Source organism: Stomoxys calcitrans, chromosome 2, assembly GCF_963082655.1.
Source record: "Stomoxys calcitrans chromosome 2, idStoCalc2.1, whole genome shotgun sequence".
NCBI lineage: Eukaryota > Metazoa > Arthropoda > Insecta > Diptera > Muscidae > Stomoxys > Stomoxys calcitrans.
Window position 1 is genome coordinate 172,010,391 of NC_081553.1, and position 19,773 is coordinate 172,030,163.

The window sequence follows — 19,773 nt, forward strand, 5'->3', positions numbered from 1 at the left end:
TAGATATAGTTGAGTAAACAAAAATACATGTGACACAGCGAATATGTTATTATTATTTTTTTTTTCTCCTAAATTTTTTGTCTCTTTCATAGAAATATGATAAATGCAACATTTTATTTTCACATGATAAGCTGATGACACTAAAAGTTAGTTTGTCTCCCATTAAAAATTGGTGTCGGTTTGTCATCGTCTACTTGAGAGAATTTTAAAATGTTGCCGTGAATTAAGATGATATACAAGAATGCTTTTGATTAATTATACAGGCTAATAATGATATTAGAGAAAATTCCACGAAGCGGTTTCTTTTTTCGTTGGGATTATCAATCAGTGCTATCAGCAGCTATGATTTAAAATTTAAAATATAATGGCGCAGTATTTATACAGATGTGTGTTAATTTTCGGTATGAAAACAAAAGACTTAAGTAACAAACCTCTCCAGTTGATTGATGCGATTACGGCTTGTAGTACCAATCAGCAAAATGACAATTTATGCAATTTCTACGGCAACATGCCAGACATTTACTGAAAAATGGAGACATCAAAGAGGAGGTGGAAACGAAACGATTTAAGTGGCTGGCTGTCCACCAATAATTATATTCCGATAAGATAATAAGAAGCGTTGATGTTGGAATGCGCCATAACAAGGTTAATCATATTTGCTGAATTCGCTAAATCTGGGGATTTTTTTTATGAAACAAAAAGCACTTAAGTCAATATTTGCCAATTTAAGATATTTTACAAAAAAATACCTTAGGTTAGATTAGGGTTAAGTTACAGTCTGCTATAACACTATCTTAGATGTTTTCGTCCACTCTGGTGGTAACCAGGAGAAGGAAAATGTTCTTTTAAAAAAGCCCAACTAGTTACGAATGTTCACATCCGCTAAAAAAGGGGTGAACAAGGGCCCCACACAAAATTATTTTGCCTAAAAAAAATGTTAGCTAAATTTATTCTAAAAGTAAAAATTTCTTAAATGACCGAATTTTATATTTATAGTCTAACTAGCCGGACAGGGCCCGCTTTGTTGCGCCTTCTTTCACTCTCTTATTTTATGAGCCCTATTTATTTATTTATTTATTTATTTATTTATTTTATTTATTATTACCAATACTAAAGATAGAATCTTATATAATAGTATTGGTGTACAATGTGGTAAATATATAATTGGTTAACAATACGATTTGAAATGAAGGTAAAATATAATAATAATAACAAAGTATAAAAGAAATGATGAGGTAAATTTTGAGTAAAAGAGATTAAACAAATAAGTGATATTAATTTACAATCTATTTTTCAGACATACAACTATAATTTTAATTTGGTTTGCATTATGTTAATAAAATTTAGTTTGAATTTAAATGAGTATGTAATAATGACTTAAACTGCCGTATGTTGCTGGTAGTTTGAATTGTTGGTGGTAGTTGGTTCCAAATGCGGATCGAATTGATAAAAAAGTGATTCTCAGATAGTTGTCTATTATGCCGTATCTGTATGATTCGGTTTCCCCGGTTAGAACTGAAAAAAGTTAATCGAGCAAGAAGATAACTAGGAGCTTGCTTGGTAATTATCTTATGTAGCATTGTAATCACTCTGAAACTTAGTAGATTTTCCAATGAAAGCCCAAAAATTTGTCTGGAAAATTCAGATATTCTGTCGCGTCTTCCTCTCCCAAAAACATATCTCGCAATATTGTTGAATGTTACATTTAATCTTCTCATCGAGGCACTGTCAGTTTTGGCAAAAAGTTCGCAACCATATAAGAGCGTAGGTATTAGGTAGGTCTTAGCAAGTGTCATTCGAATATGAAAAGGAGTGAAAAAATGCGAATGCCACAGATTCCTCAGCATTCCGTATACTCTACCGGTGGAGATGTTAACATGATTCGTCCACGTCAAGTGTTTATTAAATGTAATGCCAAGGTTCCTGGCTGATTCTACTACTTCAATATTAGATCCGCCTAATACTAGTGGATTATTAACAACTGGATTTAGGGCGCGTTTATGGACAATCAAACATTTAGATTTCCGAGAGTTGATGCTTAGACCATTGGCCCTAGCCCAATCGTGCACTATCTTGAGATCTCCATTAATCCTTTCTATACATTCATCAGATTTAGATGAGTCACAGCTGGCGTAGAGCTGCACATCATCAGCATACATATGTATTCTGCAAAAGTGCAATCGTTCAGGCAGATCGTTTGCATAAATGCAGTACAACAATGGCCCCAAAATAGATCCCTGTGGTACTCCCCGCACTAGAGGCAGGAAATCAGAAAGGCAGTCTTCATTGTACACCGATTGCTGCCGATTGTGGAGGTAGGACGTCATAAGGCGAATAGCTGGACTGGAAAATTTAAACATATTTTCCAGTTTAAAAAGCAATATCTCATGACTAACAGCGTCAAAAGCTTTAGAATGGTCTAGAAGTAATAGGAAAGCCATATGACCTTTGTCCAGACTCGAGCGAATGTCTTCTGAAACATCGAGAAGCGCACTTATGCATCCGTGTTTCGGGCGGAAACCCGATTGTCTATCCGTCAAGAGATTGTTATTCGATAAAAAGTTACTCATTTGATCATGGAGAAGACGCTCTAACACTTTCGAGAGGAAAGGTAAAATAGCAATGGGCCTATATTCATTCGCATCCTTCGGAATTGGTATTACCTTAGCGTATTTCCAGCCAGAAGGGAAAGTAGATGTCGTCACTATCCAATTAAAGAGGTTCGTGATATGCGGAAGTAATGTCGGTAGTATCATTCTAACGAACTTGGGATCTATACCATCCAGTCCAATGGAGTTAGACTTTATACCATTTAGAGCTCTCAATACCTCTCCAGAGCTAAAACAGGTGAATCCAAACATGCCTTCATCGATCTGCCCAGTAATCCCGCTGTAGTAATTCAAGTCCCCCGGCTGGAATGAAATGTTTGTGAAACGACTGTTGAGCTCGTCCACATTCTCGTGGACCTTAACATCTCGCTCTTTTCCTACAACACCTATTTCGCGTATTACCTTCCACTTACTACCAGAATCGATTGACTCTGAAAATCGCCTTCCAAAATAACGATATTTAGCCTGCCTTATTTTCTCCGTCACTCCATTCCGAAGTTGTCGATATTGCATATGAAGAATTGGCAGTCGGAAACGCTTCCATCTGCTATATGCTATGTCACGTTCTTCCATAGATCTTTTAATGTCATTTGTGAACCAGGGTTTCTCGCGAGTTGTCTTTCTTCTCGTTCTCAATGGAACTAGTTCGTTGTACAGATCTAATATTCTATCCTGTAGGAAGGATAGTCTGTCATCAACGGTTTGAAAGCTATACATTCTATCCCAATCTATGGTTGACAGGCGGTATTCCATCAAATCAATATCAATCCGTTTAAAATCGCGATAGGTATATGTCTCATCTGAAGGATTGGAGTGATTAAAAACATCGAGAGAACAAAAGACCAAATCATGTTTTGAAAAAACTGGAGCCGAAAGTTGCTCATATAACAAATATTCCAATTGCCTGTTTCTGAAAATAAGATCTAATAATGTATTAGAGGAGGCTGTAAAATGAGTGGGAGTAGTAGAATTAACCAGTGTGAGACCAATAGATTGCATTTCATCGACCAAAAACTGTTCATGTAGTATGTTACTGTTAAAATCGCCCGTTATGGCAATGTTTTCATATTCCAAAGTAATTGTAGATAAGATTGAAATAAGTGGCATGATGTCAACATTTCTATGAGGTCTGTATACATTTCCAATCAGCATTTTCTCACTTCCACTCTCTAACTCTAAAAACATATATTCTATGGAGTTACCTTGCGTCGATTTGTCTATTACCCTGCTTTTCATATGGTTAATTACGTAAATTGCAACACCTCCCGCATGCCCTTCTCTATCGGCGCGGTATAGCCGGTAACCCGGTATATTGAAGGCTTGACTTAATATATCGTTTCGAAACCATGTCTCCGATACACAAATTATATCAACGCATGAATTTTGAAAAATGTAACGAAATTCGTCAATTTTTTTATTTAAACTTTGTGCATTTATGTGAACTACTTTAAGACCGCTTGTCGCACTTGAAAGAACACGAATCATAGCATGTGTATTGCATTTGGAACTCCAACCATTATCATAGGATGCACTCATATAAATACGTTAATATATCAGCAACATAGGCATATTTATTCGCAAACAACATAAAACAATATATATAATAATAAGAAGAGGTATTATATCTATGACTTTCAAAATGAACTATAAAGCTATTGGCAAAGTTAAGACAGATAAATTGTGTAAGTCCAAATATATTTCCTAGTTTTTTGATATATTACTATTCTGGTTATTATCCAATGTGTGTCCTGAATAAGTTTGGAGATTATTCAGGTCGGTGATGGATGTTACTTGACATAAACGATCCGAACCACAAAGTTTTATGTTGACCAATCCACGCCTTGTGAAGACGGAGGCAATTATTTTTTGTTTTTTGAGTACCAAGGCTTGAAGGAAAAGTTTATGGTTCTTGGGAGTCAAGTTTTCGTTAACAAAGAACGGTGAGTTTGCATTAAGATCTGGCATGTTTAGCATATAAAGTTTTAATGGCTGTTTTAGGTTACGCACGCAGTTAAAAACTGATTTTAACATAAAATTACGTTCATATGGCGATTCTAATTTGGTAAGTATAGTCGTATCTGGGTTACTTCTAGTTTGTTGTGTGATTTTCAGGCGGTGAATGGATTTCAATTTAGGCGGATTAATATTAATGGTGTTGCATATGTTATAGAAAATTTCTGCCAGATTTTCATTTTCAATATATGGAATTCCGCTTATGCGTAAGTCAGAAGCTACTAAGGCATTATCGCGTTTATCTATTTCCATCTTCATTTGATTCAGCTGGGTTTTAAGCATAATAACGTCAGCCGACACTGTTTCCAGTTGTTCTACCCTTTTAGTTAAATCACATATCTCTCTTTGCATAGCATCAAATTTAGTTTCAAAAATGTGTACTATTCTCTTTTCACTCTCTTTAATTTTCTCATCTATTTTATTGCAAATCAATTCATTATGTTTTGTCATTTGTTTGTCAATAATATGCCAAAGACGTGAGTTGGAATCGTACTCAGATAGCTTCGGAGTTTTAGTTGTTTGTGAGACTGCGAGAGTATCGATTGCTGGTCTTTTTGGCGCGGACTGCACTTGTTTATTTATCTCATTCCTTAAACAGCTATCGGTTATTGGTGAGACACAGCTTGGTGACGATGCCGACGACATGATGTTATTGTTGTTGTTAATATTTGTTTTTTTTTTTTTTTTTTTTTTAAGTTAATTTGTGCTTCTATGTTCTCGTATCCGCGGAGTGAAAACAAAAAGATAAATGAGAGTTTATGTTGAGAGTTATCTATCGGTAGAGATTTATCTTATTTTTCGGCAGAGCACATATATGTATGTATGTAGCAGAAGGCAAACGATTTGTTTATATTTATTTATTTTATTTTGTGTATTTTGATTGTTTTTTCTATATTCTGAATATCACTCAGTGTTGCCACTGAAGAGGAAAGTGGATATTTAGCGTTTAGATTATAGCACAGACACTAAAATTCTTTTTATAATTGAAACTTCGAGGAGCTTATTGAAACACGTCCGTTCTCTTCAATAGTTGCGTCAATAAATTCTATACTGGTACAGTGAGGAAAAAAGTTCTGTTTGGGGGTGCTGGTACGGCCTTCAGATACTTCGCCCCAATGTGGATATCATATTGGCGATCTACTCCCAAATATTTTTCATTTGAGCCTTATATTGCTATGGTCGGTAAATGTATCTGGGCCCGCTCCGCTGCGCCTTCTTTAACTCTCTAATATCTTTTTAGGTGAGAACATCGGACGAAGCGGTGTTTATCCCCTCTTAATGTTGGCTACATTTGCGAGGTACAACGCCATGCATGGTCATTTAAAAAATTTTCCCCAAAGAGGTGTCGCATTGCGTGGTGGGCGACCTCCTATTACTTGGACCTAATGTTTTATGCCATTTTTGTAATCTACTGCCCAATACTTTTCATTTGTGTCTCATATTGGAACGAACTTCAAATATATCCGTTGAGAGGAGTTTTGGGGTTGGGGGTCCCGCTAAGTACTTGCACCCAATTTTCAACACTATGTTTGTTTTCTGTTCTCCAATACCTTTCAATTGATACCCGTGTTGTGCCCATCGGATCACTTTCGGATATAGGTGTCGTTTTTGGGGTTAGGGGGTGGGTCCGCCTCTACCCGATATCTAAAAATTATATAGCCTTTGTTTCCTTCCAGACAAACGTACACAATCTAAGAAACTTGTAACAAGTAAAAAGGCGTTAAGTTCGGCTGGGCCGAACTTTGGATACCCACCCCCCCGGGTATATATGTAAACCACCTTCCACATCCCATAACAGTTATATCGAAATATGTTCGGATTTGGACCAAATACTAATAAGTACAAGTCATTGTTCAATTGTGTATAACAAAATATAGGTCTTTTAAACAGCTATATCTAAAAATAAACCGATCTGAACCATATACGACACAGATGACGAAAAGCCTAACATCAGTTACTATGTTAAAATTTCAGTGAAATCGGATTATAAATGCGCCTTTTATGGGGCCAAGACTTTAAATCGAGATCGGTCTACATGGCAGCTATATCCAAACCTGTACCGATTTAGGCCAAGATGCAGAAAAATGTCGAAGAGTCTAACACAATGCACTGTCCCAAATTTCAGCGAAATCGGACAATAAATGGCCCCAAATTGTCCGAGGTCCCAAAACCTAAAACCGAGAGATCGATCTATATGGCAGCTCTATCCAAATCTGGACCGATATTTACCATATTGTAGAAGTATATCAAGGGGCACAATTTAGATCACTGTAACAAATTTCGGCGACGTCGGAAAATAAATGTGCCTTTCATGGACCCAAAACCTTAAATCGAGAGTTCGGTCTATATGGCAGCTATATCCAAATCTGAACCGATCAGGTCCAAATTGATGAAAGACGTCGAAGGGTCTACCACAACCCACTGTCCCAAATTTCAGCAAAATCGGTTAATAAATGTGGCTGTTATGGGTTTAAGACCCTAATTCGGAGGATCAGTCTATATAGCAGCTATAACCAAATCTGGACCGATCCGGGCCAAATTAGCGAAGAATGTCGAGGGGCCTAATACAACTCACTGTCCCAAATTTCAGCAAAATCGGATAATAAATGTGGCTTTATGGGCCTAAGACCCTAAATCGGAGGAATGGTCTACATGACAGCTATATCTAAATCTGAACCGATCTGAGCCAAATTGACGAAGGATTTCGATAGACCTAACACACCTCACTGTCCCAAATTTCAGCAAAATCGGATAATAAATGTGGCTTTGTTGTGCCTAAGACCCTAAATCGGAGGATCGGTCTATATGACAGCTATATCCAAATCTGGACAGATCTGAGCCAAATTGACGAAGGATGTCGAAGAGCCTAAAACAACTCACTGTACCAAATTTCAGCAAAATCGGATAATAAATGTGTTTTTTTTTTTGGCCTAAGACCCTAAATCGGCGGATCGGTCTATATGGGGGCTATATCAAGATATAGTCCGATATAACCCATCTTCGAACTTAACATGCTAATGGACAAAAAAAGAATCTGTGCAAAGTTTCATCCCAATATCTTTATTTTTGAAGACTGTAGCGTGATTTCAACAGCCAACAGTCTGTCTGTCGAAAGCACGCTTACTTTCGAAGGAGTAAAGCTAGCTGCTTGAAATTTTGCACGAATACTTTTTGTTAGTGTAGGTCGGCTGGGATTGTAAATGGGCCAAATCGGTCCATGCTTTGATATAGCTGCCATATAAACCGATCTTGGGTCTTGATTTCTTGAGCCTCTAGTGGCCGCAATTTTCTTTCGATTTGACTGAAATTTTGCACGTTGTGTTTTGATATCACTTCCAACAACTGCGCTTAGTACGGTTCAAAGCAGTCCATGTTTTTCCATATAAACCGATATTGGGTCTTGACTTCTTGAGCCTCTAGAGGGCGCAATTCTCATGCGATTTAACTGAAATTTTGCACGTGGTGTTTTGGCATCACTTCCAACAACTGCGATAATAATGATACAAATCGGTCGATGTTTTAATATAGCTGCCATATAAACCGATCTTGGGTCTTGACTTCTTGAGCCTCTAGAGAGCGCAATTCTCATGCGATTTAACTAAAATATTGCACGCAGTGTTTTGGTATCACTTTCAACAATTGTGTCAAGTATGATTCAAATAGGTTCATGATCTGGTATAGCTGCCATATAAACCGATCTGGGGTCTGACTTCTTAAGCCACTAGAGGGCGCAATACTCATCCGATTTGGCTGAAATTTTGTATGAGGTATTTTATTATGACTTCGAATAACTGTGCTAAGTATGGCGTAAATCGGCTTAGAACCTTATATAGTTGCCATATAAACCGATCTGGAATCTTGACTTCTTGAGCCTCTAGAGGGCGCAATTCTCATCCGATTTGGCTGAAATTTTGTACAACCGCTACTCTCATAACCTTTAACATACGTGTATAATATGGTATGAATCGATCAATAACTTGATCCCGATTTTGCTTCTTGAGCCCCTAAAAGGTGTAATTCTTATCCAAATGAACTTAAATATCGCACAATTACTTCTACAATGTTCAGCATTCATTTATGTTCCGAATCGGACTGTAGCTTGAGATAGCTCCAATAGCATAACAGTTCTTATTCAATATTCTTTGTTTGCCTAAAAAGAGATACCGCGCATAGAACTCATCCAATGCGATCCATGGTGGAGGGTATACAATATTCGGCCAGGTCGAACTTAGCACGCTCTTACTTGTTTACTCTTTTTTACAACAAACTTTTCTCTTTTTTAAGCTTTTTGCAATTTTTACAACTACCCGTGCGGAGAATATTTGTGTTATAAACTATATGTGAGAATAGAAGGATAAACTCCACTCAGAAACTAATTTTAATCGACAGCACTTTATTTTAATCGACAGGGAGACCTGAAGCTTCGATAGAAGGGGATATATGGAAACATGGAGAGACTTACTGTGTTCATTCCCATGATCTGTTTATTTCAATCTTTTCCGGAGGAATGTACATTTTATTTAATTTTAAGGTTTTCCATGGTTATCATCACTTGATATCTATTCCGTGCAATAATAAAACAGTCCTATGATATATGTGTGCGTGCATGAATACATATCGATTTGTTGCGTAAATGATTTCAATTTTTCTAAATTTCCAGAAAGATATTTTACTTTGAACAGATTCGCTTATACTTTGTTGTTTTTTTTTCGTCTTATTTTAAATATTATGAATTTTAAAAAATGGCATTAAAAAATCTACGCTGTGCAAAACTCAAGAACACGCACAACAAGCAAACATCGCCGCTTGGAGTCGTGTAGGCATAGCCTAATCATATGTTATGCGTTTTTATGAATTGAATATATCACCGTCGATCTATAATGATTTGTTGCTTGTTTGTCATCTAAATGTGATGTTGTAAATCACCCTAAGCATGAGTAAAACATATTTCAAATCCCAATCAAACCCATAAACTTCAATGAAAACAGCCTCAGCCAAAACGAGCGTGCAAATGGACAAATGGAAAACGGCAATAACTCTACCTAATAAAAGTTTTACCTTAAAATTGTCTATAATCATAACTTAGACATCACGATATTCCGCTGCTGCTATTCACAGAGACTTTGTTTCGTTTTTTTTTTTTTAGAGTAGAATCTACCAAACTGAAACAAACAAACAACAGAATGGACGAAAAAAATAGCAACAATAACCAAATAGCTCAACAAATCTACGCATTATTTATGCTTGTAATGCATGTAAATGAACGTATGCTAATGATAACAATCTCAGAATTTATTTCACCAGCCAGCCTGCCAGCCAGTCAGTCAGGCGACCGGCTGAAATCAAGCCGCCTTGCCAATCTTTCCAAAATATAACAACACTCAAGTGATTATTTAGCATTGGCCAATGAAAATCGGAAAAATGCATCCACCACATGGAGAATGACAGCAGATCGACACATTGGGTTATAAGCAATAGTAATGAAATAGAGTTAAACAAGTAAGAGCGCGCTAAGATCGGCCGGGCCGAATCTTATATACCCTCCACCATGGATCGCATTTGTCGAGTTCTATGCGAGGTATCTCTCTTTAGGCAAACAAAGAATATTGACTAAGAATTGTTATGCTATTGGAGCTATATCAAGTTATAGTCCGATTCGGACCATATATGAATGCTGAACAGTGTAGAAGTAATTGTGCGATATTTCAGTTCATTCGGATAAGAATTGCGCCTTTTAGGGGCTCAAGTAGCTAAATCGGGAGATAGGTTTATATGTTAGCTGTACGAAGCTATTAATAGATTCAGACCATATTAGACACGTATGTTGAAGGTCATGAGAGTAGCGGTTGTACAAAATTTCAGAAAAATCGGATGAGAATTGCCCCCCCTAGAGGCTCGAGAAGTCAAGATCCCAGATCGGTTTATATGGCAGCTATATCAGGTTCTATACCGATTTACGCCATACATATCACAGTTATTGAAAGTCATAACAAAGCTCCTAATGCAAAATTTCAGCCGAATCGGATGAGAATTGCTTCCTCTAGCGGCTTAAGATCCAAGATCGGTTTATATAGCACCTACATCAAGTGATCAACCTATTTGATCCATACTTAGCTCAGTTGTTGGAAGTATGTACCGAAATACCTCATGCATAATTTCAGCCAAATCGGATGATAATTGCGCCCTCTAGAGGCTCAAGAAGTCAAGATCCCAGATCGGTTTATATGGCAGCTGTATCAGGTTATGGACCGATTTGAACCTTTCTTAATACAGTTGTTGGAAGTCACAACAAAACACCTCGTGCAAAATTTCAGCCAAATCGGATAGGAATTGCTCCTTGAAGAGGCTCAAGAAGTCAGGACCCAAGATCGATTTATATGGCAGCTATATCAGGTAATGGACCGATTTGAACTATTCTTGGCACAGTTGTTGAAAGTCATAACAAAATACCTCGTGCATAATTTCAGCCATATCGGATAATAATTGCATCCACTAGTGGCTCAAGAAGTCAAGACCCCAGATCGATTTATATGGCAACTGTATCAGGTTATGGACCGATTTGAACCATTCTTAATACAGTTGTTGGAAGTCAAAACAAAACACCTTATGCAATATTTCAGCCAAATCGGATAAGAATTGCGCCCTCTAGCGGCTCAAGAAGTCAAGATCCCAAATCGGTTTATATGGCAGCTATATCAAAACGTGGACCGATGTAGCCCATTTACAATCCCAAGCCACCTACACTAATAAGAAGTATTTGTGCAAAATTCCAAGCGGCTAGCTTTTTTTAGAAAGTTAGCGTGCTTTCGACAGACAGACGGACGGAGAGACGGACGGGCAAACGGACGGACATGGCTAGTTTTACTTAAAAAGTCACGACGATCAAGAATATATATACTTTATGAAGTCTTAGACGAATATTTCGAGGAGTTACAAACAGAATGACGAAATAAGTATACACCCATACTATGGTGGTGGGTATAAAAATACTGCAACTAACCTCGGGGTGCCGAAGAAAATTGTCAGTGATAACCATTCGTCGGAAATTGTTAAGGGTGTTGTAGTTAAGTAGAAAATTCGTTGGGAGATCAAAATTTTTGACACTTTTTATTTTGCCATTACTTGTGAATGCCATACACATGTACCTGTGGAATAGCGGGACACAAAGGTCATTTGCATGGCAATATCAGGAAAACCATATCGAACGAAAGCAATCGACTTTTCTACCATAACCTTTATGATAAAGACGCTGGAAAGGTTGCCATGTTCTTATCCTAAATCGTAGATTCCTAGACAAGACCAGCAACTGACAGCCCATGACCTACACCTGGCTGTTAAGGAATATGCAGAGGTAACATTTCTCCGATGTCAAGGCATATGCAGAGGTTACATTTCTCCGATGTAAACTCTAGGCAAAAATAAACCTTATTGCGGTAAGCACGTGATCTGCAGATCTGTACGGATAAATCAGTATAGGAATATAAATAAAAAGGAGGTGGACCCTCACCACTTATTTGGAATAGGCTGGGTTATTTTTTGGTCCAAGGATGATAAAAATCTGTCCAGATTTAGATATAGCTCCCATATACATCTTTCATCCGATATGCCCTTTTAAAGCTGTAGGAGCCGTAATTTTGGTGCGATCTCTACCAAATTTGGCATGAAATGTTTCGTGTGATGTCCCAATGCGTGTGCAAAATTTCATCTAAATCGGTTCAGATTTAGATATAGCTGCCATATAAAACTTTCGTCCTATTTGATCCATAGGGGCTGTAGAAGGCACAATTTTGGTCCGATCTTTACAAAATTTGGCACGAAGTGCTTTTTGTGACGTTCCAATATGTGTGCAATTCATTATAATCGAATCAGATTTATATATTGCTCCCATGTATATCTTTCATCAGATATGCCCTATTAAAGCTGTAGTATCCAAATTTTGGTCCCATCCTTGCAAAATTTGGCATGGAGCGTTTTATTTAACTTTCTCATATGTGTGCAAAGTTCCATAAAAATCGGTCCAAATTTAGATACAGCTCCCATATATATTATTCATCTGATATGGCCTTTTAAGGCTGTAGAAGCCACAATTTTGGTCCGATTTCTACAACATTTTTCATGAGATGGTTTAATTGACATCCAAATACGTGGGCAAAATTTCAACAAAATTAATTTAGATAAACTTCCCATATATATCTATTATGCGTTTCGACTTTTGAGGCTGTAGAAACCACAATTTTTGTACCATCGTAAAAAGATCGTGTAAGGTTCTATTCGATATGTCAATAGGTATGCAACTAAACTAAAAATCTGACTAAATTTTGATATTCAATTGATGTTCAAATTTTGACAAATTTTGTTCAGCGATGAGGCTCATTTCTGGTTTAATGGCTACGTAAATAAGCAAAATTGCCGCATTTGGAGTGAAGAGCAACCAGAAGCCGTTCAAGAACTGCCCATGCATCCCGAAAAATGCACTGTTTGGTGTGGTTTGTACGCTGGTGGAATCATTGGACCGTATTTTTTCAAAGATGCTGTTGGACGCAACGTTACGGTGAATTAACACATTTCGAACCGAACACTGATTTTGGTAATAAAATTCAATGATTTGCAAGCGTTGCTCGTTAGTAAGTCTATTCATGATGAAATGTCAAAGCATACTGAGCATCTTTCTCTTTGACACCATGTCTGAAATCCCACGTGATCTGTCAAATACTAATGCATGAAAATCCTAACCTCAAAAAAATCACCCTTTAAGTGCTATCTATGAAAAGTATTACTTATACTCGGTGGTGTAGGGTATAATATAGTCCCGACTTTTGCCTTTCCTTATTGGTTTCTGGATGCATTGGTAGCTCTTGCAATGCCTTTGGCTGATCTTCACTAACAAATCGATGTTTGACGGTGAAACAAAGCAAGTCCTCTCATCTGCTCAGAAATCGTTACTTTCAACCTTTAGTGACCTGACATGACGGACAATGAGTGACACTTCCGTTCTATCCAAAGATAGGATAAAATTTGACAAATTTCAACTTAGGATGAAACGAATCTACAAATGATCTGAATCAATGGACATACATATATAAACGAAACAAAAGTTATTATAATTTAGAAAACACGTATTTATACATTAGCTTCATATCCTCCAATGTGCATGGCTTCATTGCTTTATGACGCTTTAGAACACCACATTTTTGTTATTGGTTTTAACGCTTTTAAACATGAGAAGTTCTCACGCACCTTTAAGCCAATACAAATTTTAAAGAAAAACAAACAAAAAGTATCTTAAAACTGATAAACTGGTTTTTTGCGTTTACACTCATAAACAAATCAAGTTCAAAATTAAATTGCTGACTATAGCATTTTTTTTTCTCATTGTTTTGTTCACTTGAAATAACAAAAACCAAACGCAAAAGTATTGTAACACAAAACCGCCAACAACATTAATAATGGTTCATATCCCAGCTGCTACATAACAAACTAAGAAGAACGGTCCCTATTTAACGATATTCAATTAGGTAATGGGACATTAAATAGAATATAAATTTTTAGAAGAAAAAAATTCTTAGATGTTTTTTTTTTCCTTTAATAAGAACGCAATTATGTGTAAACTTATTTCCCCTTTCTTAAAGAAGAAATCGTCAACATAAAACATTAAGCCTTTCGGATAGAAATTTTAAAGGTGACTGGTGGACTTGGTATAATTGCGTTTTCGGGTTCCTCATATTATAACTCACAAGTGATTCAAATGTCTTCGGTAAATATCCATTCGAAAAATAAATGCCTCGTTGCACCTATAATATGGGGATTTGTTTCGGAATATATATATTTGATCAAGGTGGCGTATGATGTATGGCGTAGTGGACATATTTATAAAATAGCAATCATACGCACTCATGTCCGATAGGAATTATGAAGACATTTTTATACTCACCACCGATAAACGGGGAAATATTCATTTTGTCATTCCGTTTGCAACACATCGAAATATCCATTTCCGACACTATAAAGTGTATATATTCTTGATCACCGTAAAAACCGATCTAGCCATGCCCGCCCTTCTGTCCTTCCGTCTGTCAGTTGAAACAGGTTTTTAGTATGTAGACAATTAGCTGAAACTTTTCACATATTCTACTTTTGCTCATAGGAAATTTTGCACAATTTGTTGCATAAGGCTTTTTGACATTCGTAACTAGTATGGTCAAAATCTGGCTTTATTTGGATGTAGCTGCTACAAAGACCGATCTCCCAATTTAAGGTCATGGGTCCATAAAAGGCGCATTAACTATCCGTAGGCCACCAAGGCGCAGAGGTTAGCATGTCCGCCTATGACGCCAAACGCTTGAGTTGAAATCCCGGCGTGAAAATCAGAGAAATTTTCTGCAGCTACATTGTGAGGTATAAGACACCCGTACCATATATGGCTTAGATTGGTGTTTATTTGCATATAACACCACTCGACGCCAGTGCCCAGTCTCGTCCAAATCGGATCATATTGCGATATAGTTGATATGAGTACATAAATGATGAATTTCTCGCCATATTATGACAAAAGTTGGTTAACATTTATACCCGAAGTGCTGGGTATACAAAACTCGGTCGGCCGAATTTAATGCCTTTTTATTTATTTCATATAGCTGAAAGAAATTAAATAGCAAAGAGGGAGAGTAAAACAATCAGAACAAGTAAAAAGGCGTTAAGATCGGCCGGGCCGAACTTTGGATACCCAGCACCTTGGATATATATATAAACCACCTTTCATCAAAATCCGGTGAAAATTGGATAATTTATGCACCCAAAATCGGCACGGACATTGAGTGGTCTAATAAATATAAGTCATTGTTGAATTTTGTATTTCAAATTTCAACAAAATCGGTTAATAAATAAAGCTTTTAAGAGTTTCTGACACTTCACCGGCATATCGGTCTTTATGACAGCTATATCTAAATACAATCCCATCTTCACCATATTTGGGTAGAATGGCATGTGGCCTAAAACTACTCACACTTTCAAATTTCAGCGAAATCGGATAAAAAATAAAGCTTTTATGGGCTTCAGACCCTTTATCGGCAGGTCGCTCTGTATGGAAGCTATATGGAAATATTGTCCAAAACAAATCATATTTAGGACGGACGTCGGAAGACCTAAAACTACACACTGTTTCAAATTTCAACGAAATCGGGTAATAAATAGAGCTTTTATGGGCTTCAGTCCCTTTATCGGCAGATCGGTCAATATGGCAGCTATATCAAAATTAAGTCCAATCTGAACCATATTTGGGTCCTACGTTGGGAGGCTTGCAATAACCCATTGTTTTAAATTTCAGCAAAATTGGTTAAAAGAGAAAGCTTTTATGGGCTTCGGTCCCTTTATCGGCAGATCGGTCTATATGGCAGCTATATCTAAACATAGTCCGATCTGTACCATATTTGGGATGGATGTTGAGAGGCTTAAAACTGCGCACTATTCCAAATTTCAGCGAAATCGGGTAATACGTAAAGCTTTTATGGTCCTCAGACCCTTTATCGGGAAATCGGTCTATATATAGTCCGATCTGAACCATATTTAGGTCAATTGTCGGAAAGCCTTAAACTACTCACTGTTTGAAATTTTATCAATATCGGATGAAAAATTAAGTTTTTATGGGCGTTAGACCCTTTATCGGAAAATCGGTCTATATACCAGCTATATCCAAATATGGTCTGATTTGGCCCGTTCGAGAAGTTAACCAGCGTGCATCAAAAAGACGTATCTGTGCAAAATTTCAGCTGAAGGCTCTAGAGTGATTACAACAGACGGAAGGACAGACAGACAGACGTACTACTACCTCGGTTGAATTCGCCATACCATCGATAAACACTGGTCCGTGACGGAGCTTCATCGCCAAAAATTTAATTAAGTTCATCGATGCACTGCTGTTGAAATCACGCTACAGTCTTTAGAAATAGAGATATTGAGCTGAAACTTTGTACAGACTCTTTTCTTGTCCATGAGCAAGTTAAGTTCGAAGATGGGCTATATCGGACTATATATTGATATAGCCCCCATATAGACCGATCCGCCGATTTAGGGTCATAGCCCAATAAAAGCCACATTTATTATCCGATTTTGCTGAAATTTGGGCAGTGCGTTGTGTTAGACTCTTCCACATATTCCATTAATTTGGCCCTGATCGGTTCAGATTTCGATATATCTGCCATATAGATAGATCGGCTGATTTAGGGTCTTAGGCCCATAAAAGACACATTTATTATCCGATTTTGCTGAAATTGGAGACAGTGAGTTGTGTTAAGCCATTCGCATCATTCTTTAATTTGGCCCAGATCGGTTTAGATTTGGATATAGCTGCCTCGTAGACCAATCCGCCGATTTAGGGTCTTAGATAAATAAAGCAACATTTATTGTTCGATTTTGCCGAAATTTGAGTGAGTTATGTTAGGCCCTTCGACAATCTTCTTCAATTTGGTACAGATCGGTTCAGATTTGGATATAGCTGCCATATAGACCGATCCCTCGATTTAAAGCTTTGTGACCATAAAAGGCGCATTTATTGCCCGATGTTGTCGAAATTTGGGACAGTGAGTAAAGTTAAGCCCCTCGACATATTTCTGCAATTTGTCCTGGAACGGTCCAAATTTGCATACAGCTCTGCCATATAGACCGATCTCTCGATTTAAGGTTTTGGGCCCATTAAAGGCGCATTTATTGCCCGATGTCGTCGAAATTTGGGACAGTGAGTAAAGTTAAGACCCTCGTCATATTTCTGCAATTTGGCCAAGAGCTGTCCAGATTTGCATATAACTGCCATATAGACCGATCTCTGGATTTAAGGTTTTGGGGCCATAAAAGGCATTTTTATTGTCCGATTTCGCTGAAATTTGGGACAGTGAGTTTTGTTAAGCCCTTCGACATTTTTCTGGATATATAGCTGCCATAAAGATCGCTATCTCGATTTAAAGGCCAATTTATAATCCGGTTTCACTGAAATTTGACATAGTGACTTATGGCTTTTAGAAATCCGTGTCGTATATGGTTCCGATCGGTTTATTATACCCACCACCGAAGGATGGGGATATATTCATTTTGTCATTCCGTTTGCAACACATCGAAATATCCATTTCCGATCCTAGAAAGTATATATATTCTTGATCACCATAAAAATCTAAGACAATTTAGACATGTCCGTCCGTCTGTCCATCTGTCTGTTGAAATTACGCTACAGTTTTCAAAAATTGAGATATTGAGCTGAAACCTTGCAAACTTTTTGTCCATTTGCAGGCTAGTTCGAAGATGGGCCAAATCGGACTATATATAGATATAGCCCCCATGTAGACCGATCCGCCGATTTAGGGTCTTAGGCCCATAAAAGCCACATTTATTGTCCGATTTTGCTGAAATTTGGGACAGTGAGTTGTCTTAGGCCCTTCGACATCCTTCGTCAATTTGGCCCAGATCGGTCGATATTTGGATATAGCTGCCATATAGACCGATCCTCCGATTTAGGGTCTTAGACCCATAAAAGCCACATTTATTATCCGATTTTGCTGAAATTTGGGACAGTGATTTGTCTTAGGCCCTTCGATATCTTTTGTCAATTTGGCTCAGAGCGGTTCAGATTTGGATATAGCTGCCATATAGACCGATCTCTCGATTTAAGGTTTTGAGTCCATAAAAGGCGCATTTATTGCCCGATGTCGCCGAAATTTGGGACAGTGAGTTGTAATAAAACTTTCGATATTATTTTTCAATTTGGCTCAGATCGGTCCAGATTTGGATATAGCTGCAATATATACCGATCTCTTGATTTAAGTCTTTGGGGCCATAAAAGGCGCATTTATTGTTCGATTTCGCCGAAATTTGGGACAGTGAGTTATGTTAGGCTCTTCGACATTTATCTGCAACTTGGTCGAAATCAGTCCAGATTTGGATATAGCTGCCATATAGACCGATATCTCCATGAAAAGCCTTGGCCCAATAAAAGGCGCATTTATAATCCGATTTCACTGAAATTTGACACAGTGACGTATGTTGGGCTTTTCGACATCCGTGTCGTTTATGGTTCAGAGCGGTTTATTTTTGGATATAGCTACTAAAAAGAGCAAAATTTTGTTTTACACAGTTAAACAATGACTTGTACTTATTATTATTTGGTCCAAATCGGAACTTATTTCTATATAGCTGCTATGGATCATTAGGTATGTATTTTTCCCCGGATTTGACGAAAGGTGGTTTACATATGCACCCGAGGTGGTGGGTATCCAAAGTTCGGCCCGGCCGAACTTAACGCCTTTCTACTTGTTTTTAAATATAGCTAGGGAAAAGATTTTATTATACACATTTGAATAATGGCTTGTACTTATTTATATTTGGTCCAAATCGGAACATATTACGACATAGCTTCTATGGGACATAAGGTATGCATTTTTCATCGGATTTTGACAAAAGATGGTTTACGTGTATACCCGAGGTGGAGGGTATCCAAAGTTCGGCCCGGTCGAACTTAACGCCTTTTTACTTGTTCTCATAGATTTCCTCATCTTTCCAAGGCTAGAGATATACTTTTCTTATAATCCACTAGAACTGTAATGGGTGGTGACTTCTCTTACACTAACAAATATTCATAAATGGTGCGAATCGAATTATAAACTTTTAATATTGGCACACGTTCCCAATTTGTCACTTCTCTGTTTTAATTAAACTATGTTTTTATTATTTTGAGAAACGATTTCGTACTACGCACCATTTGAGAAGCACGCGTTGAGACACTTTGGCTTTGTGTTATTTTTATACCCTCCACCATAAGATGGGGGGTATACTAATTTCGTCATTCTGTTTGTAACTACTCGAAATATTCATCTGAGACCCCATAAAGTATATATATTCTTGATCGTCGTAAAATTTTATGTCGATCTAGCCATGTCCGTCCGTCTGTCCGTCCGTCCGTCCGTCCGTCCGTCCGTCCGTCTGTCTGTCGAAAGCACGCTAACTTCCGAAGGAGTAGAGCTAGCCGCTTGAAATTTTGCACAAATACTTCCCATTAGTGTAGGTCGGTTGGTATTGTAAATGAGCCATATCGGTCCATGTTTTGATATAGCTGCCATACAAACCGATCTTGGGTCTTGACTTCTTGAGCCTCTAGAGTGCGCAATTCTTA

General features: G+C 37.6%; 1 protein-coding gene across 1 annotated transcript; it reads right to left on the reverse strand.

Moving 5' to 3' along the window:
- Window positions 1-2,865: 2,865 nt before the first annotated feature.
- Window positions 2,866-4,145, reverse strand: LOC131994805 (uncharacterized). The gene is made up of 2 exons (XM_059361692.1): window positions 3,023-4,145; window positions 2,866-2,912 (listed from the first exon to the last, which is right to left on the reverse strand). Exons 1-2 carry the CDS (start codon window positions 4,143-4,145, stop codon window positions 2,866-2,868), a joined length of 1,170 nt encoding a protein of 389 aa, XP_059217675.1.
- Between the last annotated feature and the right edge of the window lie 15,628 nt (window positions 4,146-19,773).